We start from the raw sequence: 21,149 nt of genomic DNA, 5'->3' as shown, positions 1-21,149 counted from the left end.
AAGATGCTTTCTGCATATAGCCTAGGTCAGTGGTAGCCTGCGTCATCACCAATCGTGTTATATATCTGTGACAGATTTAATTTTTTCATGCATTACAGGTCATCTTAAGCTTTCTACTAAACCCCTCTCCTGCCTCAAGCTAGAGCAACAAATAGAAATTATGGTCTTTTCTGTCAACAGCCTCGCTTGTAACAGAGGACATAATATTCAGGCAGTAATTTTTGGAGGAAAAGTGTTTTCTGTTTAAGTTAGAGAATAGTTTTAGATGCCCAGTTATGGTTAGACAATAGGCTGTTATGTATATAGGAAGATGGAAGAATGGCAGATATGCTGCCTTTAATAATATAATTGAAATGGCCACACAAGAATTAAAATAATTGGAGAACCCCGAAAGAAAAGAAGCTGTTGAATTTTACAGCTAAAGAACTAATCTCACAGGTATGTTTGAATCTGCTTTTTTTTATATCCTTAAATCATTTAAAGGTGTCCATGCACACTGGGGAAGTGGTAGTGAAGACTAGATTCAGATTGCAAGCAACAAGCATTTGACAGGTCTGCTAAGATACCAGGAAAATATGACTATGCTTATGTATCACCTCAGGAACTGAGAACAGTTTGTATCAGAGATGTTCCAAGACACAGTAAATAAACTAATTATATTGAAATATATATCTTCAAAGAATTCAGTGTCTAGAAATGGATTCTATAAGGTCGTTTGCCCAGCCCCCAACTGAAAGTTAATTTCACGTTGATCATAAGCTTTAATATCAACACGGCTCTTACGGAACTATTTAAAGCATTTTTGGTCTGTTTTCTCATCTCGGTGAACCTTTTTAGCAACCTCTTCCCTTCTACAAATAAGATGCCCTCCTTTTCTCCTCATCCAGTAATCCCACCTTCAGCAGTTAGCTTCTGGTCTTGCACTGTGAAATGCCACGATGCAGAATGATGAGCACAGATGGCTAGAAGACCAAACCACTTGGGAAAGGCCTCAACATGAGGTTTTTGAACACAGAATTGCAGCTAGAGTGAACAAGGGGAGGCACAATGGTTTTGCAGAAGTTTATACTTTCTAACCTGCATCATACAAAAGCAGAAACTGGAGCATAGTGCTTTATTTATACTGAGGTTTTCCTATATTTGGTTAAGTGCTCAAAGACAGAGGGATGGAAGAGCAAGCAGAAGTTAATGTATCTTTACAGCAGGAGAGAGAGGAATGAAAGGCGAAGGGGAAAAGGGAGTTGAATGCTACTCCTTCCTGCTAGAACCCTCGTTCTGCTGACCCTTGTACATGGAGCACATATCTGCTCTCTCGGGAGTGGTGGTGCCAGTTCAGTGTCTCAAGACCAATGGAAACAAAGGAGACAAAGACAGCATCTAAGCATTTTACATGGAACTCAGAATAAAAGTTTCAACAGGGAGAGCCAAGCAGATGGGCCTCATCTTGTTGCTCGGGTGTCTGTGGTCTAGTTTATAGTGAAGCTCGTGCACTGGTAGCCATGTCCAGTAGGAAACTAAATGTGTCCAGCCCTGTTTTCTGATCCCGAGGCCAACTGGCATGTAATGAGCTGCATCCATGCTATTGAACCCTGCAAAACAGGGTGGCTGCTGCCAAACTCCTGGTGGGGAACAGTGCCTCTGGTGGTTCCCAGAATCTGGGGTTTGCTTGGTGGGGAGCTAGGCTGCCTGGGGCAAGAGTGGGCTAGACCTCCTCAACAGTGTAACAGTGTCAATGCCTGGGAATAGGCCATGGCACGTTTCATTCCACAGACATAACATGTGCCTGCCCCCTGTGTCTGTCTTTCTAGCAAAGGCATGAATCCTGCTAAGGCAGTAAGCAGCTATACTGGACTGACTATTTAAGATTAAGTATTTACAAGATTGTTTGTTTAAAATTAATCTTCCTCCCCCCCCTCCAGATTATAGATCTGATTAGCTTTGCAGGTAGTTAACCTAGAAGTAAGAAAACCCAGATAAGGGAGGGGCGTGTTAATATATTCTAGATCACAAGCAAGAACAGTAAGTGCTCAAAACCACCTCATTGTTTTCTATGAAGGACTATTTTAGTATTTCTAATTGCACCAACGCCCCCAAAGTTACCATCCCATCTATACGTGCTTTCACCTTACCCCCTGCTTCTTTATAACAGCAAGAAAACCCCATCAAAGTACAGTTCAGTTATGAGTCCTGTATGTAACCTAATAGTCAGTGTGAGACAAAAAGTTTAAACAATGCCTGGTTTGCTTTTCAGCAGAGGATTTCTCTCAGTGCTACTAGGGAAGAAAATTGCTTTGAAATTGCTGAAGTAAGCAGTTAGTCCCTCCTGGTTCTCTGCTTGTCCTGTGCTTCTCTCAATAGGCTTGTATTGCTTGTATCTCCTGCAAGGAATGTGCACAGTTAGTTGCTGAAAGGCATTTAAATGAAAATCCACATTTAGTATATGGCCAGTGCATAAGAGAATTAATCATGTATTCATAACATACATTCTCCTTCCCACTTCAATCCCATGTAATGGTTAACAGCCATAGGTCAGTAGTGCTGACTGACATAGGTCAGTAGGCCTGCTTAATGAGAAGGCTCCATTGCTTAGTGGAGTACTGTTGCTCTGTAGAGGTGTTTCTTTCTCACCACTGACTGTGAAGGTTGAGAATACTCTTGCCCGAGGAGTCTCGGTGCAATCTTAAAGTTTCATGAGAAGCATCCAAGCTAATGGATGCAGTAACATGTGCTTCTGTTAACTACTTTCCTGCATGCCCAGCACATTTTCCCCAAAGAATTTATTTGTTAATTATTTAATGAAGAATTTTGATGAGTAATTCTTGATCTGTCAGTCATTCACAAACACTTCTTGTAAGAGTTTTAGAGCTAAATTAAATTTCTGTTTGTTAGCTTTTACTACATATATAAATCACATCATGTGATTTGAGTTTGCTTACTGCTTACATTCTTACCCTGGCCTTCTAGTATTACTTTTTGTGCTTATGAGCACAGAATGTAATTTTCTATGAACGTCTTTAACGTTTGCATATTTTCCAATGTTTTTTCAGCTTAAGACAGTAATCTAATTTTCTTGAATATTTGCCAAAATATTTGTGACCAACAATAACAAAGAAACAAAAATATAGCTAACTAATGAAAATTAAACTGTTGTTTTTGTTAATTTAAACTGATATTTCTGACAGTTCCTTGAACCGTTTTAATCCTAGAAATCAGCAACTTACTTGTAGAGGACAAAAGCCCCGATGGCAGCAAACACTGCCAACAAACCAAGGAAGATAAAGACACCTTCTGTTGTTCCTGATGATGATCCTGGAGTTCAGAAAATATTTTTTTTAAAAGTTAGTCTCGTTTATACAGTGAGATAGATTTTCTAAAGAAAGCATCATTTTTACTTTATTGCTATACAGATTGAAGCACACTTGATACTTCTAATATGCTAAGCATTGGAGGTCAGTGACTTTGGCAGGAGGTGGTGCTTTCACATCCTACTCAATCTAATTCTCATTTCCACCAGAGTGTGAGTTGGGCTTTGCCAGTTTTCTCACATGAGCCATGCTCCTGAGACACATGGCTGCGGAAGGGAACGGAGGCTCTTGCTGGTATCCCACAAGGTGAGGCCTGATTTGCTCCTTGCTGATTGCTCTTACACTGAGAGTGTAAGAGATGCAGTCTCTTTATAAGCTTTAATGTTAGAATCAGCTTCAGCTTTCTCTTAGGGATGATGGCCAGGAAGAAAGGAGATAAAAAAGGAGTTTCTTAAATGTTATTGTTTGTTACAGTCCCATATGCTGAGATGGCAGAGTGTGGCGGAGAGCTTGGTAGATTTAGGATTGTTTGCCTTACCCAAGAGCTAAGGGCTCTCCTTTTTAAAATATGCTCATTCTAGGAAATTACTTTTGTGCTTTGCCTGTCATTGAAGTCTGCCTTCTGGTTTCCTGTCAACCATTTCACTCACATCTACTCCTAATTCCACCATATCTGATGGAAGAAGCCAAATCATTACAGGTATTTTTAAAAAAATTGTGTTAAATATCTTAATTTTCCAGTCCACAGACTGTACCTTTATTGAGTTTACTGACATTGAGTCACATTCTTGGTCCTCATATTAGCAACAGTGTTTATACAATGAAGTAACCTAGAGGTGCATGTTGGCTTACCTTTCCAGTTATTAATTTATAATTGCTGCCCATGAAAACTGAGATACTAGATCAGGGTTTATCATTTACTTGGTACATGTGCCTCATATATTTCTCTGTTTGTTGATACAATTGCTTGTGAAGGATTGACCTCATTCCTTGTTTACAATATTTTTGCCAAGACTGTAGGGATTTACCTTATTTTATGAATAAAGCAGGTCCTTGGACTAGTTTGCAAAGCAACACATACTGATGGTATGGGTCTAAATCACAGGACTGCAACCCATTCAACAGCAGCTTAAGCAAGTTAAGAATGGATGTTTTGTGCATTGGCTACATAACCCAGGCACAGTCCTGCCAAATTTCAAGGGCCAGATGTTTAGGCACAAATTATGGGATTTTCAGAAATTCATAAATACTTGCCTCCTCTTGAAATGAGTGGAAAATTGTGGCACATGAGAAATGTTTGCAAACATTAGATGGGCTCCTCCAGAAGGTGACTCAAAGCAGTAAACTCTCTTTGACCCTAATTCTGCTTTGATTATAGTGGAGGTCCAAAAGTACATCTTAGCTTTGCCCTCTGAAAGAAACCTAGGAAGACCAGCCTTGGGCTAAAGTTAGCCTTTGTGAATACAGTTTTGAAAAATTCTACTGCATGCTTATTTTCATTTTTAGGGACTGGAATGCTCTTAGACATCAAGCGTTGTGCCCTAGTCATCATGAACTGTTTTTGATGCAGCTAAATTTATACCTCGATTAAATAAAATCGGCCAAAAGTACTGTGGCAAAAGATCACAAAGGGTTGGTTGCTTGGCTGATAGTAATTCAGAAGAGTCATATTGCAGTGGGAGGTCAGGAGGGCAATGGAGTGGGAGCAGAGAGACAGAATGATCATTTAGATTTCTGGCTGAGGTGGAGTTTAATACCTGGTTCTGTCAAAGACTGCTTGGATAACCATGAGCAAGACACAGTGACACTCATCCAACCAAAGGTAAACCTCCTGTTCTGAAATAGTCACCCTGGGCAAACTCTGTAGTCAGTGAATGTTACACAGATCTTTCCAGAATCTGATTCATCTTATCCTTATGTAGAAGGAGAAACCTGGTCAAAGTCAATGGGCTACAAAGAACCATAGCAGCCACCTCAGCTGCAGACTTTGATTCTGTCTCAAGTGAGCTGAATTCCTCTCCGTTTCTCCTATTTCTCCATGTGTGGTGGAGGCTGGCTGGCATGTCCCCCACCTGCTTTTCTGCTCAACAGAGTTATACTGTAGAAAAATACATTATGGCTTAAGAACTGTTCTTATTCTATGATACTGAAGGGTTTGTACAATTACTCACTGAATCATAAACCTAAATCAAACCAAGTTCTAGCATCTAAAATTCCCATAGTGAAAGAATTGTCTCTTTATCTTTGCATGGACTCTCACACAAGCTGGCGCAGTCTCAACTGAGGCCTCCAGGCATAATAAAAATCCCACATAAATTCCTGTGCTCTTCCCCTCTGCAAGGGAAATGACCACAGGGAGATGCTATTCACAGACGACCCACATCTGCTCTGTGTGGACTCACCTCCATTTACTGAAATCAGCGCACTGGCAAGGGCTTGACTTGTGTCATCCCCCAAGGTGATGTTTATGCAGTATGTTCCAGGTTCCTCAAAAGCTCTCCGGATGGTGAGCAGGCATTCGTCAGTGACGATGATGGGGTCGCATACCACACTCTTGGACACCTGGCATGTGGGGTCAGAAACTACTGTGCAGACGTCTGTGGGGAGGCTGGGATGGGAAGAGAGAACACACTGCATCTGTGGAGTCCTGTTAGCCCATTTCATAGACACATTGCACTGATGCCCCAGTTTTATGCTGGTGCCCGTTTACTGAAATCAGTGGCACTATAGTGATATGAGTGTTTTATTAATACATTATATATATATTTTATGTATACATACATGTGAATTTTATATAAAATGCATATATGCAATCTATAAAATTATCTGCTTGTTTTATTTATCATGTAACATTTTATGGTGATCACAGAATTACCTGCTTCAAATCAGCTTATAAAGTCTATTACCTTTAATACACATCATTAAGAAGGGAATGAGTATTCTTACATGTAGTATCATGTGCTAAAAAAGTAAACGCTAAGAGAGGTAAATTGTTTTCCAGTTGCATTACTGAGATGATTTTTGTACTTCTCAGTCCTCTCAAATCTGATTCTGTTCTAGGAGCTAGGAATATTAGTGCAATGTTTTCCTATCCAAGAAATTGCTTGGACACACACATTTACTTTAAGTGTCAAAAAATGATGGCCAAAAAGAAAGGGTTTCCTTCCAATTTCAGTAGACTGCTTCCCATTTTACAGTAAGTGCTGAAATCTTGTCTTGGCCAGGAAAATATAGAATTGTTTCTCCCCACTATCTAGTTCTTATTTTTACTGAGGTTTGACATTTGTTCTGAATCCTAAGAGCCTGGCAGTAACCTCTGTTGCCATAGTTTACAAATGAGACTTGCATTATCTTTAGTTCCAGTCAAGAAATAGAAACACTGCAGTTCCCAACTTTTGTTCATGCAGCTCCATCTAAGTGCAGACAGTGTTCCAGCACCTAATTATTTTTAAAGAGGAAAGACTGACAGTTTCATTCACACTTACCTCCCTTGGCAGGTAACAACAAAGTCAACCAGTGAGTTTTCAGCTTGACTTTCTGTCATCTGGATGCTCGTCATCTGAATAATATTTACCTCAAGGATTCCCTCTGGGCGAGGAAACAGATGTCAGTGATAGGACACATGACAAGCTCTGAAGTCTGTGTGTACAGAACCTCAAGTGTTTGGCTGATGCTCAGTTCAGGTCTTGCTTTCCATAGCCTCCTCCCTCCCTTAGCACTCCTCCTGAAGGGTTTGAAAGCTGAGAAATTTTCCAGTGCTTTCCCTGTGAGGCTGCTCCTATCTGCTCTGTTTTATTTTTCCAGTATTATTATTTTCTTACTTATTTTACTAAATCACTCCTCCATCCCACTACCCATGACTTGTGTGCATGCCAAGGTCAATTCAGCCTTTTGTGATCCCCCAGGCCAGTATGCTTCAGGTGTGGCAGGTTCAGAAGCTGATGATGCAGAAAGTAGTGATATGGTGCACAGCCCCACCAGCCATTGTCCAGCCCAACTCCCTGGAAACACCACTTGTAGCATGGGGGCAGCCATCAGCAGGCATCCAGACTAAGGCCCAGCCTCATGCACCTGAAGCCAAGGGCCCATAACCTCTGCCACTACATCGTGGCAGAACATGTAAAGAAACCAAAGTCAGTCAGTTAGCTGTCTGTACATTAATCTTGTAAAATGTCAGCTAAGTCCAGGAGAGGGATCTTATTGTGGGTCTCACGTAGTTCATAAAAAGGAACTTAAATAAACATTATCTCTACTACACATTGTTGTACATTATTAACCTCACTGCTTTGGTTAGGTGTTGACCCATACCCTTACCTACAACAGAGATACCAGTTCTATAGTATCCATTTCTGTAAATATGGCAACCTCCATCAGGATTATCTTCCATTGATTCAACAGCGGTAGAAGAGTCTAAATTAGAAGATGCTCCGGTCGTTACTGTTGAGTTGAGGGAGAAAGAATAGATACTCAGCTCTAGAACAAGTTCTTCTTAGAGACATTCTCAACATGGCCATATGTTTCAACTGCATTCATTATATAGGTCATTAGTGACTTTGGTTTGCAGCTGTGCAGTCATGTATGTATCTCTGTGGGATCATGGTAATAATCCTTAAAGAAAACACACATGCCCAGCTGTAGAACCCTGGAATGACCTGGGTAGCCTCACTCTAAAAGCCACCTTGCTAGTCTCCCACCTCTGAAATAAAAGTGAGACTGCAAGGTTTGATATAATTAAACACTTCTTTAAAATTCCCAAATCAATTATAGAAGAAATTCAAAGGCCAATAAAAAGTTTAAAATGCTCTCTTTAAAAGCAGGTATTTTCCTATTGCTCTACATTACAGCTAGTGGAGAAATGAAGAGGGGAAGTGGTGAAAATTATATCTTTCCTTTAATTTTTCATTCTCACTCAACATTTTGGTAAAAGAACATATTAAAATTCTGAAATTTGAAAAATATAGCCACATTTACAATTTAATAGTAGTAGCATTACAACACCCAGGCTGAAACTGCAGGCCTTTTGCAAACCCTCTGAGATGATAAACCAGTGCTGAACATAATGAAAGTTATTCTGAAATATGATAGTGCATAAATTTAAAGTGGAAAAGCCATTCTGGGTTAATGCCATATGGAAAACCCATATTTGGAATATGAGTAAGTTTCTTCTAGTTCAATCCAATCTCATTTAATTTTGTGTGGAAGTTAATGCAAACCAGAAAGAAACTGGCTATAAGAGTATTTTGAAATACCTCTTTCTCACTTAAAATTTATATCTTGCCTCAAAAGATGACCCTGAAAAGGCAAGGCTAAAACCACCTGACCTGGTGTGGTAAAGGGTAAAAAACCAAATTTATACGTACAGCATGTCCACCTGAAGACCTCTCTATGCTGTCACTGTGGTGGTAGAACTGGAATGTGTTAAATGTGTAAGTGATGCCTACCACAGAATCATAGAAGAGTTTATGCTTATTGATTCCATCTCTAAACCCATTTATAGAGGGTTTGCAGAGCCTTGCAGCTCTTTCACTGATGAAAGTAAAACTCCTAAAGATATGAACTTAAAACAGCAGAATTTAGAGGTTTAGCACAGCTCTTAACATCCCTGCTGTTTGATAACCTCTTACCTGCTGAAGTGGGCAGTGGTGCAGTGGGTGTTACTGGCCTGCAAGGTATGGGTATAATGGCTTGGACAGTTACATTCAGAGTGAAGTTTCCTTGCAGAGTATAGGTGTGAGATGTAGTGGAACTGCTGGCTACAAATAAGCCACTTCCATCTCCGAAGTTCCACTTGTAGGAGATGGCAGAATTATTAAGATAGTAGCTGGGGTCATGGATCTTCACATCAAATGTGATTGGTGAGTCTTTGATAAAAATGGAGTCTGAGATGTTCCGGTCGTGTTTTTGGTACATACTCACAAATATGGGGATTTTGTCTGGAGGGGAAAAAAGAAGTAATAAATAAATGAAGCATATATACCTGGCTGCAAACAACAAACAGCTCCAAAGTCCCTGAACAGCAACAGTCAGAATGTGAAACATTTATATCTTTAACACAGGTTTCTACTTTAATTCAATTTGCTGATCTGGGGAGTGAATGTCAGTAGGAAACAGTTAGCCAGAAAAGTGTGGGAATAAATGAGGAATCACAGGCATCTGTGGAAGATTGCATTCCCTCTCGTAAATCATTTTTCATTACAAAGTAGAGGTGTCACAACTGAGCTAGATACAAAGCTGAATTACACTACTCAAGGCAATTTACTAGAGATTCCACATTTATATTAAAAACCTTTCTCAGGCCAATGTCTTCTTTTTGTGCCAGATGATGCTTGTGATGAATTCTTTTAACACCTAAACAACAAATACCTCCAGTATTTTATAACAGTTTATTCCAGCACGCTCACCTGTTATAAAGTAAATGGCTTTTGCTCTTGCAATGGGAACGTATGCTGAATTCCCCCTCCTGTAGATGGATACTGCCATTGCATGTTTGCCAAGAGTGATGTTTGCTGTATTGACTGAAAACGTTATGGAAGATCGTCCAGTTGCTTGGTGGTACTGACCTGAAAGAGAATGTGAACTTAGATGTTTTCCCCTTCAGCCTAGCTACAATTTGTTTTAAGAGAAGCAGTTTTTCTGTGATTCTTGGCTTGTCTAAATCAAAATTAATAGTTTAGAATTGTCTTTCAGTTGTCTGGAAGGTGTTTTTGGAGGACTGGATACTTTTACAATGTGTTTACTCCCATTATTTCTGTGTTTTTTCAAAGGTGTTGGAAAGATGTCCCAAATTTCACTAATCTAAGAAAAAATTGCCAAGGCATCTATATCTTTCCAAAACAATTACATTACATTAAGTCATTAAGATTATCTAGCGGATGATGTTAACTCCTAGGCATTTTAAGAGATCTTGTGCCTGTATACTTTCAATGTAGCAAGAAGATATACTACCTCTTGCTTCATACCCTAGAGCCCTTTGTATACATTTGCTTATTTGTCTTCGTAACAGCTGATTGAGGCAGATAAATAGTGTCACCTCTACGTAAAATTTGGGAAATACTCATGTTGATACTGCTGATAATACTGATTTGGCCAAGCTAACTTAGGATACTAAGATTTAGTATGTAGCCAATGTCAGGAATAGCCCAACCGTTACATACTCAGGAGCTGGGAACACTGAAAATCAGCATCTGAGACCAGAGCAGTACCACACAGTCACTGTCTTTTTTCACCTCCCCAGAGGCAAGAAGTGCTGTGCTATTAAATTGATCTAAAGATATACAGCGCTATGGTCTTTCTTAAATTTAAGAATCTGAAGTGGCAGGGAGCAGTGAACAGATCATCTGACTGACCTGCTCAGACCTTCTGCTTTCCTAGAAAAAGATCTTGAGTACTACTGAAAGGACAATTTTCTTCAGTGGTAGTACTGTGAATGCAAATTTAAAGAGAATCTCCTGGTAATCCATGATTTCCAGACCGAGCAGCTGATGGCCTTTCTGGAAAGCAGGGAATGGATTCGGGATCTCTGCTCAGGAGTGTGTAATCCTTTTTAAAGGACTTTTAATAAAACATACTCGACAAGTGAGTTAGTGTACAGAATGAATTTGCAGTGTCAGTCAAACCAAGGGATGTGTTGCAGTACTAACCAAACGTGTGAAACACGTAGACAAAATTCCTTCTCCTCCAGCCAGGATAATGAGGGAAAGGTCTCCCATCTGGGAATACGTTATGGCTGTGGTTGCTTGTGCAGTTTTCCCAGCCACAGTTGTCAATCCATTCAGTCCAGTTGTAGACATAGACTTGCTGATCCTGGGAAGCTGGAGGATCTAAGTGTAGAAATAGGACATGTTCCCGGTCAATGGAGAAATGTGCAGAAAGTCAGGAAACAGGAGGCAGGCACCTCAGGTTAGAGCAGTTACTGCACTTAAAGAATAGACTAAGTGGGGTATTTTTAAACTGACATTAGTTTTTTCTAAGATTGGTCTTTGTTTAGTTTTTAATGTAAACAACAAATTGTTCGGCTTGGCATTGTTTTATTTAGAAGCTTAAAAAAAATTTACTGCCTCACGGGCAGGACACATTTTAAAATTCCTTGCCCAAAACTTGCTGTCAACTAGGATGATACTGTTTCACTGGAGTTAGTGAGGCTACCTGAGCATTTGGCAAGCAGAATATAAAGTTTTAAGTAGAAATAGCAGCTGTGGAAGCACAGAGTGATTTAGTTTGTTTTCTATGGCACCTTTAAATAACTTAGACATGAATTTGAGTTCCTTTCTGAATAATAGAAAGACAGTTTCCTTCCCCAAACAGCACAACCAATATTAAGTAGAGAATGGATATCAGCAGTTAACAAAACATTACAGTCAAAAAGTAGAACTCAGACTGACAAAAAAAATGCTGATATGCCTTGAAATAAAAATGACTTTGATCAGTAAAAAAATTTTTTGAACGTTTATGAATTCAGAAGAAGAAGGTACAATGGTCAGTTTCACTCTAGACCCAGCAACTTCAAACACTGGAATTATGATAGGTTTTTTGCCCTGTGTAACAGTAAATAAGATGAAAAAATGTGATCCAGGATCAAGGATCATGGCTTGCTTGATTTTAGATTATTTATTTTCTTAAATTTTTTTAATTCTTAAAATGTGGGAATGTGAGATTTACTCTTTCTTGAGGGTTTTTCAAGATGCAGATGATGGTTAGTGAGTTCCGCAATTCCTAACTGAAAAAAAAATAAATCTCAACTTTGTACATTGACATCCTTATAAATCTGGAAGAAAACATTGTGACTGAGCTGAAAAGCAGTAACAGTTTTGTTAGGAAGCCAAATTAATGTCACTGTTTTGGGAAGGCAATTTTATAGTGAAGGCACAATCTTAAATTACCTGGTTGTTATATATAGCGGGTGTAGAAGAGTAAAAATATCAGTGATCTTCTGAGGAAAGAAACTGGTGTGGCACAGGTTAGACACGAGTGTAGTTATCAATTAAAAGCAACATGGCTGTTGTTCATAGGGCGTGCCTCTGATGTTTTCAGAGATTCATAACATGTTCACATGAGCGCCATAGTCAGACGTGTGTACAGTGCAGGGAGATTGCCATTACCTACCCTGGGTACAGTTTCTCTCGTATATTATGTTGCCATCATTATCTTCTTTCTGGCACTTGGGAAACTGGAGAGTCACAAAAAAGGTCACATTGGATCCTACCAGTGCTGGGCTATCAGTGTCCAATTTGGCTGTCACTCTTCCACCTGTAGAAAAGAAAATTGGTGTTCACTGTACTCAGGGATGCACCAGAGCAGCAGCACCTTCACCTGTGCACTATTTACATTAGAAATGCTTTATTGATTCCTCTGTTTCCAAGCGGTTTTGTGCTCCTAAGTCACTTGCACTCTTATCAAAACCCCAACCTGAACAATCAGAGGGACTCACCATATCGCTCTACATCACTTACTGGTCTGTCATTCATTTCCTTCTTAGAGCTAAGGATATGTTTTTTTCACCCATGGAGGTCAATATATTCCAAAGGAGAGTATTTTTGGTTTTCCCCCAGGGATACAGCCTTTAGACCTTAGCTCAGACCAGGTGATAATAAACAGGGTCTTCACAGAAGTTGTCAAACTGAAGCCCACAGTGCCCGACTGAGGTAGCAGTTGGTTACCCATCCTCTAGGGCGTATTTCAAATAATGGATTTTCTTAGAGCCCTGGTCATCAATACGTATTAAGAAGTATTAACATCTGAGACTATGAGTCATGGGAAAGCATTTACTGTAACAACTCACTGTTCTGCTTCCTCAGACAATGTACTGGGAATGGTACCAAAACCAGTCATCTCTAATTTGCTATTCCTTGCAGCACTGACAGATATTGCACCTGTGAAAAAGTACTATAGCACCTGCACTCTTCAATGAAGTGGATTTTCTGGCCAGTTTTCTCAGTGTCTTTGAAATTCATATGTGCAATCACCTTTCCAGCAGTCCTTCCATCTGGGATCACCTTCTTCCCAGAAAGGATAAAGCTTTTCATCCCATTTATTTTGATCACTTGACCAGCCTTGTAACTTCTTGTAGGGTGTAACAGGAGAAGTTCTTTCATGGCTCAGCACATCTTGAAATCCTAGAGAGAAAAACAAACATGCATTTTCCCTATCACCCTATAAAGATGTTGGTCTTGTGCTGAACAGCCTTCGTATTATGACTGTATTCTACTGATTAGAAAACTCTTCATCAGTAGAAAGTTTTGGAATTTTATCATCACAGCTATAAACACATCAATTGTAACCAACATAAAGACAATTCCACCACTGACAGACTGATGTTTTTCTATTTGCACTATTGCAAGCTTTCCAGAGAAAAAATAAAAAGGTTTACAACATTTTGACCATATCAGAGCAATTGTTTGTATGAATGGACATAACCCTGCAACAATCAGACTAGTTGTACAGAGGTTGCTTGGTTGCTGACTGCTTTATGCTCGCCTGGTAATAAATCTAAGGGTAAAAGGCTAACTCTGTGTCTGAGTTGTACTTTAGTGGAAGTTATGCCAGTAAAGCTTCTCTGGTGAGTGGGCTGGTGGTTTGGGTGGGAGGACTGGAAGCAATTGGAGCAGAAGCTGGTCTTTCCAGAGAAGGAAGTTTAGAGCTGAATAGTAAACTCAATGTGTTTATAATATAACAACAAAAATATATTAGCTTCATGCCTATATACTTTAAAATGGCTCAGATACTAAATAACTTTAATAACCTCTTTCTTCTCATATTACTACAAATGATGGGCTCAAACTTTTCCCAGACCTTCTAGGATCCCTCTTTCTGTCACAAATACACATAATGAAAAGCAAAGTAAATGCCCAAGTAACCTGTAGGAACATGTAGGAACACTGTAGGATGCCATAAAAATATGTTTGTAAGTAGGCTCATAGGCAGAGTTCCATTAAAGCCTGGGGGGCTTTAAACAACTCTGTCATGTTAATCAGGTAACTGCTGGGTGTGCCGTTCTGTCACAACATCAAGGGAGTTAGGATTTCTGCTTTTCATGGCTTTATTTTAAAGGTAGCTGATGCTGAATGCTTCTGAGATTTATACCCAAGTGCAACAAAGAGCTGGATGACTTCAGGGGAAATGCAGAGACCTGTAAGAAGGGCAAGAATGGCTCTGTGCACTGTAATGTAACTGGCTGTGTTGGAAATTCTCTGAGTTTTGGAAAAGGCACAAAACAGATATAGCCAGTTTAAGCACAGTCTTTATGGGCATGTGACTCCTAATTTTACTGCAAGGGAGAACCAGAGAAACAGCACCGAAGAAGAAGAAGCAGGAGCTGTTTTCTCTTGATGTTTTATTGTCCATGAGATTTCTGCTGGGCAGGAAGCACATCCCTTGGCCAGTCCCATCTCAGTGGTCACTCTGAACTGATGCTGGTACCGAAAGGTTTGAGGACTGAAAGGTCTGAGGAAAAGAACAGATTTTACACTAAGAGACATACTCTCCCACGGTCTTTTGCTCTACAGGAACTCCCCACAGTCTCATTTAAATCACTTGAATCAAGCCTTTCCTGCAGATTTAATATATTTTGATGTGAGCAAAGCATAATATCATGACTGGTATTTACTTAATGGCCTGTATCACATGCTGTACTGTTTTCAGTCTTGGTCAGAAGAAGAGTTTGGTAATGTTGTCCTTCAGAAACTTTTCTCAGGAAAAAAACAAATTAGCAACTATAAAAGTATTTCACAAAGGCTTATCAAACTCAAATACATTTAAGGTCATTAAATTAATGTGTCATCTTATTTGAAAGTAAGTGGCTAGGGATTCTTCCTATCTTATTTTTCACATTTTCTTTGATTTTATCTAAAAATTATTTTATGAATAATGATGTTTTGATTTTGTCAGATCAGAACATTTCAGTCCTTATTTTTTTCCGAAATGCTCAATTTGTCAAAAAGAGCTGGGGCACTTTTAGTTTTATAAATGCTTTTAATTTTGAATTTTCAATAACAATCCTTGAATTCAGAAGTCATTTTCTTGTCCAGTTTTGGTAATAACTGTGGTCACTGCTTCTAAATCACAGGCTCCTTAGGCATTTCTGTGCCTCCCTGTGATGTGCTTTGTTTACTTTAATCAAATAGAAAACATTTCACAAGCTTCAGGACAAGACAAAGACATTTTTTCAGATGAGCAAAGACTTCAGCACTAGTTTCTCTAACACATGGAACTGAAGATTTTTCAGTTGCTGAATTTAAAGGAACGAAAAGCTTTAACGTATTTCTTCTTCAACAATGAAAACCACTCAAGAACAGATGTTGGCCATAACCAAAATTAGAGCAATTCAGTTCAAAATAGACAGAGTAATATTACGCTCTAAGGAACTGATTACTGTAATAGTTTTGGTGAGATGATCATAGGAGGAAAGATCTTATACTCTGATTGACTTTCTTCTTTTTCATTCTGGTTTTCCTTCTGCTGAAAAATGTAGCAAAGACAAGAAGTTCAGTATTTCCTGTGATAGCGTGTTAGCCATGAAAGAGAGGACGAAAGCCAGTCTTAGAACAACAGCAATACAAAGATGGCCCAGCTAAATGGCATGAAAGTGTTTTACAAGTAAAAAGGCTGATGGTAATGGCCAAGCTAAGAAGACGGAAAATAATGTAAACTTTCTAAAGTTACATACAGAAACATAATAAAGCAGAACAAGAAAAGAATTTGAGGAACAACTTGCAAGAACATAAAACCTACTAATTAATCTTTTTTTTTCAAATACAAAAGTAGTGGAAAGCTTGCCAGACAATCTGTAGGGCCAAAAGATTATGTAGATATGAAAAAAAGCTTTCAGGGAAGATAAAGGGATGGCACAAAAGTCAAATATGATAGTTTACATTTTCATTCACAAAGGAGGAGCATAAGAAGTTTCTATGCTAGATTTTTTCCTTACAATGATGGAGAATCTCAAAATGACGTGTTGGCACAAAAAAAAAAAATAGAACAAATCAACAAAATGAAGTTGTCTAGATAGGATGGCTCAAAAAGTATGGAAGTTATTCAAGAGTGAAATAAATGAGCTATTAAACATAGCGTGTAACATCTTGCTTAAAAATGCCTCAGTAGCCGAGAAAGAAAATTTGGCAAATGTGATGACAGTTTTTAAAAACCCTTCCAAGGAAGATTTAGAGGATTACAGAAAGTTTGAGGCTTAAATTGGAGGAGCTGGTATAAACAGCAGTGAAGAACAGAATTAGCAGATACAGTGGATTAATATGATATGCTGTAAAAGGAGTGCATTCCACAGAAATTTTGAGTTTCACTGAGGGAGCCAGAGAGCATGGGAACAAGGCTGACCCACTTGTTATAGTCTGCTTGAGTTCCAGACAGCATTTGATGAGGTTCCTTGCTAAAGGCACATAAAGGAAATAAGTTACCGTGGGATAAGAATGAAGGATTTAACCTGAATAAATATAATTAGTTAGGGTATATGAACCAAAAGTTACAAATAAGTGGCCAGTTTTATTAATTGTTGAAATAAATTAAAATATTCGTAATCTGGAAAAGTGGTAAACAGTAAAGTTCTTTAATCTGCTGAAGACAGCATCTTAAAGTAATAGAGGGGAGGACTGAATGAGACTCAATGATTCAAGAATAAAACTGTATGAAATTCAGCATAGTTAATCTGAATAGTTAATATCTTTGCTTAAAGAACAAGGGACTCTAAACTAGCTATTGCCACTCAGAAATGAGATCTTGTAGCTTTCCAGTTTTGAATGCAGTGCTTACTGGTAGCTGTAAAACTAGTAAAAGGCTAGATAGAGAACAAAGATGAAAATGTCATTACAGCATTGTGTAATTCCATGTGTGTTCATGTCTTGAATACTATATATTGCCCTCTTCTCTGTAACTCAAGCAGGGTATAAGAGAACTGAAAATATACAAGAAAAGTGGCGAGGGTACTAGAAAGGGATAGAATTGTTTCCACATGAGGAACAGCTAAATAGACTGTGTCTTGAGCCCAGAGAAGAGGTAACAGAGAATATAAAAACGGAATCATGAACAGCAGGAAGGAAGAAGCAATTTGACACTATTTCTGAAAGTATAAAAGTTAAGGAGAATCAAAGGAAACCATCAGGTTCTAGGCACATAAAAGGTATTTCTTCATGTAAAGCACAGTTAACGTGTGAGATTTCTTGCTGGCAGGATGTTGTGTGTGCCAAAAATTTACACATGTTGCAATCAAAACTCAATTGCATAAACAGGTAGAAGAAAAGTCCAGTAAAAACTGCTAAATACAATGACTCTGCATCTGACAGAGGCAGTTCTGGTGCTATAAATCATCAAAAACTGGGAAAGTGTCCTGAGTAAATACCACTTGCCTAATTATGCATCCATTACTGTTTCCCATTGGAGACAGGTACAAGGCTAGGTGGATGCTCAGCTGGACCTCAGCTTTTTAGGTCTTCAGTTTCCTTACTGTAGGTTCTGGAATTTGAGCCTGAAATCCCATTCCTGGGTTCCCAGCCCTGAGCTCAGGGAGTCAACCTAAGATTTGAGTCAAGCCGGGAGCCCAGAAAGAAGCAGAGATCCATCCCAGTGCCTGCCCAGCATGGCTTGAGGATCTAATTCCTTGACTGGGCTCCCTGAAGTTGGGGATCCACAGGTCTGGGTGTCCCAGCAGGGAGCACAGCCTCTGACCCGACCTCCCCCAGTTACAATTGAGCAGAGCAAACTGGGAGAAGTCCAGTCTGCACCTGGCTTTTTAGCCACGCCTGAGCTGGGGAAATATTGTTAGAAATTTGTTAGAATGAGCCAAGGCTTAGCTCTGGTCGTCTATGTGTATCCGTGGAGCACAGGAAATAGATAACTAAACAGTTCTTGGCATATTTCTCCATCTCAGGTGACATTTCTACCCAGAGCCAGGCAACCCTGAGGTGGAGGTAGCTGTCGCCTACCAGTTCCCAAGCACAGCTCCAGCAACCGCTGCCTGTGCAAGGAGCAGCAGTTTTTACCACACTGGCTCGGGACATTGAACCTGCGGAGGTAGGGAGAGAGGATGGGGTGAAGGAAGCACTCACGTGTGGCAGCAGCACACAGCACCACTTCGGCCAGGAGCAGGAATCCGAGGTGGCGGCGAACACCACTCATGGTGCCGGAGACCCTGCGTCAGCTCAGCCCGCGCAGAGGGTGGGTGCCTGGTGCCTGCACACGGTAACTCCGCTGGTCCCCACTGAGAAGTGAGAATGAAGTTTCTCTGCAGCTCTGCTCTCCGATTAAATGAAGGGCCCCAGGACTCATCATGTGATGGAATTAAGCAGAGATGCATGATTGTGTCTTTAGCTTCTTTCAGCTCATGTGCTTATGACTCACTCCTTTTGCTTTCAGCATTCCCTAGGATTTCTGGGAGACCTGTTTAGAGCCACACCATTTACCTCGCAGGCATTTTTTACTAGTTTTGCACTATGATCAATTTTTCTACTTAATTTATTTTTAAATTAGGAATGTTTATTTCCAGAAATCCAAATTAACTCTTGCCCCAGCCTGATTTGCAAGTATTACTGCAACAGCTCACTGCATTTGACAGACCCATCACTACTTAACCATGTGTCTCTCCCCACATGCTGGACAACAACTGCAAACTAAATGGAGAATGGCCAATTCTAACACATCCCTGGACCTGGCTCCTGATCAGAGTTGTTTGTTAAGGAAAACGTTATTTAAACATTTAGTAGGCACATGCGTGTACCATCTGACCACAGTTGCACAATATGATGTGCTCATGGTTAGTGTGATAACAGACCCTATGTAGTGATGGCCAGACAATATCTAGCTCACAGGTTGCCATGACCTACACACAGCCAAGTCCACTGTATATATTTCATGGTGTGTAGAGATAAAGGAAAAACAGACTTTGCTGGCTAACCTAATAATAAGGTATAACCAATGGCTCAAGAGGAGTAGGGTAATACAGGCAGATTGGCAAATGCTGCACTTAGTGGTTCAAATTCAGGTTCAACATGCTTCACCAGCCCAGGTGTTCTTCTGCAGGCAGTGCAGCAACTGAATTTTGTTGCAGTCCTGGGCAGCCTTGTGAAATTTCTTCCTTTTGTTTGCAGCAAAGAACAAGCTTTGGTGAGACAGCATGGCATAGAAGCAAATATGGTCCAGTAGTGGTTTCAGTGATCCCAAAGTAGAGCGCTGACAACTGAGGTGCTGGCTAGCCAGAAATCAGCAAGTTGGGCAACACTAACTCATTTTTATTTTGGGCAGGGCAGGTGGAAGTCTGTAAATCCAAGGCACTGTCAACAGAAAGAAGAGATTGCCCAATGAAAGGAGACTTTAGAACTGTGACTACTTACTATTTTTAATTTTTGATTTGTTCTTAGTTTCTTCCATTTTTCTAGCATTTTCTGTTAGCTGTGTAAGTTATTGTCACTACCCAGCTGGAGTTCCCCAGCCAGCATTTCTCTCAGTAAGGCAGGCTCTGATGTCTGGTCCTGTGCATCTTGCATATGTAGACTCTATGCTTCAACACCCTCCTGACTGGAGCCAACCCTCCCTCCTACTGCTAGCCAAGGAAAAAGGTGAAGGCAATAGCCTTAGGGATACCAGGCTTGTTTAAAATAAGCCCTCATTATCTGGCAGAAAGGAGAGGGAGCATAAATCAAAGTCAAAGCTGTGACTGACTATGCAAAAAAATCATATGACTGCAGCGTCCTCATGTGATTGTTGCTTTTTTGTTGTTATTGAATCAGCTACATTCCCAGTTGAAATGTCAGGTTTCGAAGCCATTCACAATTATTTTTTAAACCATGTGGGACATTAACTTTAATTGCACTCCTTTGTTTCAAGGTTGTTGATCCTAGAAGTGAAAAGTGACCTTCAAACACTGTTTTTCAGCACTGGGGGCCTGATCCAAAGTCTGCTGGGGAGAAAGGAGGTTTGAATGCTCATTCCCAACAGGGTTTTGAGAACCTCCAGAGGAAAACTGCGGACAACAAATGCCTCTTAATTAAAAACAAAAATTTATCAGCCTAAAAACAATGAAGTTGGTTAAGATGCAGTTTTTTGCCATGTTATTTGATACATGAAATTGTTACATAAATACTGAGTGACACTCCCAAAAAGGACCAGCTGGTGGAAATTATTCAGCATGTTGTAAATACACTTCAGGGGCACTGAGGATCAGGCCTGCGGTTAGAGGAATCCAAACCCACCAGGGCTGTGGTAATGACTAAAAGGTGGCTGTACTGTGACGCTCCAGTCCTTTGTGTTATCCCTCCTCATCTCCTGGGCCCTAGACAACACATTCCTGGAGGGCGGACACAGAAAATATTTCAATCTACTTGTGCTGTGGCTGTAGCTGGCTGATAGCATTAGCAAGTAAAGGGAGAAACCTGGGTAAGAAAGGAAGAAGAGTTAGGAGGAACAGAGATGTGAAAGGAGTGAAGAAGAATAAAAAAGCCAAGGAAAAGCATGAGAAATGAAAACTGAAGGGACCATCTGAAAACTGAGCTGACTTCTGTAAGTGTCCCTGCCATAACTGGCTATGTCTGAAAATGAGTCCATCTGAAACACTGAAGAGTTGCTTGAAACTGGTTGATCATCATCATCATATCTTAAATTAACTTTACAGTTTTTACATTATTATTCTTCGTCTCTGAGAAACAGCTTTGCAGTTAAAACAACTGAACTGAATTGTGCAGCTGTAGAAGAGAAAAGATTCAAAATAGATCCTAAATATTCTCCTAGCAAAGAAACACACATTCAGAGACATTTAGGACAATCTGACAAAGAAGTGGGTGGGTAGGAAGTACTTGGTACTTCACAGCTTTAGCGCCTCCGTTATTAAAACTCATTGAGGAGATATAC

General features: G+C 39.9%; 1 protein-coding gene across 1 annotated transcript; it reads right to left on the bottom strand.

The window, feature by feature from the left end:
• Positions 1-574: 574 nt before the first annotated feature.
• Positions 575-18,492, bottom strand: GPNMB (glycoprotein nmb). The gene is made up of 11 exons (XM_074898061.1): positions 18,356-18,492; positions 13,268-13,417; positions 12,408-12,551; positions 10,946-11,125; positions 9,707-9,865; positions 8,930-9,238; positions 7,620-7,742; positions 6,791-6,893; positions 5,708-5,913; positions 3,222-3,309; positions 575-2,378 (listed from the first exon to the last, which is right to left on the bottom strand). Exons 1-11 carry the CDS (start codon positions 18,423-18,425, stop codon positions 2,225-2,227), a joined length of 1,686 nt encoding a protein of 561 aa, XP_074754162.1. The 5' UTR covers positions 18,426-18,492; the 3' UTR covers positions 575-2,224.
• Positions 18,493-21,149: the final 2,657 nt, after the last annotated feature.

Source organism: Athene noctua, chromosome 2 (genome assembly GCF_965140245.1).
Source record: "Athene noctua chromosome 2, bAthNoc1.hap1.1, whole genome shotgun sequence".
NCBI classification, from domain to species: Eukaryota; Metazoa; Chordata; class Aves; order Strigiformes; family Strigidae; genus Athene; species Athene noctua.
This window is presented reverse-complemented; position numbering and strand designations above follow the sequence as displayed.

What these genes read in the sequence shown, in the direction of transcription:
- GPNMB (XM_074898061.1), bottom strand. Translation starts at nt 18,425, where the DNA reads ATGAGTGGTGTTCGCCGCCACCTCGGATTCCTGCTCCTGGCCGAAGTG. An exon ending in CTACGTGTTTCACACGTTTG is followed by an intron (nt 9,866 to 10,945) that starts GTTAGTACTGCA and finishes ATTCTCTTTCAG; the next exon opens with GTCAGTACCACCAAGCAACT. An exon ending in GGGGCTTTTGTCCTCTACAA is followed by an intron (nt 2,379 to 3,221) that starts GTAAGTTGCTGA and finishes CATTCCTTGCAG; the next exon opens with GAGATACAAGCAATACAAGC.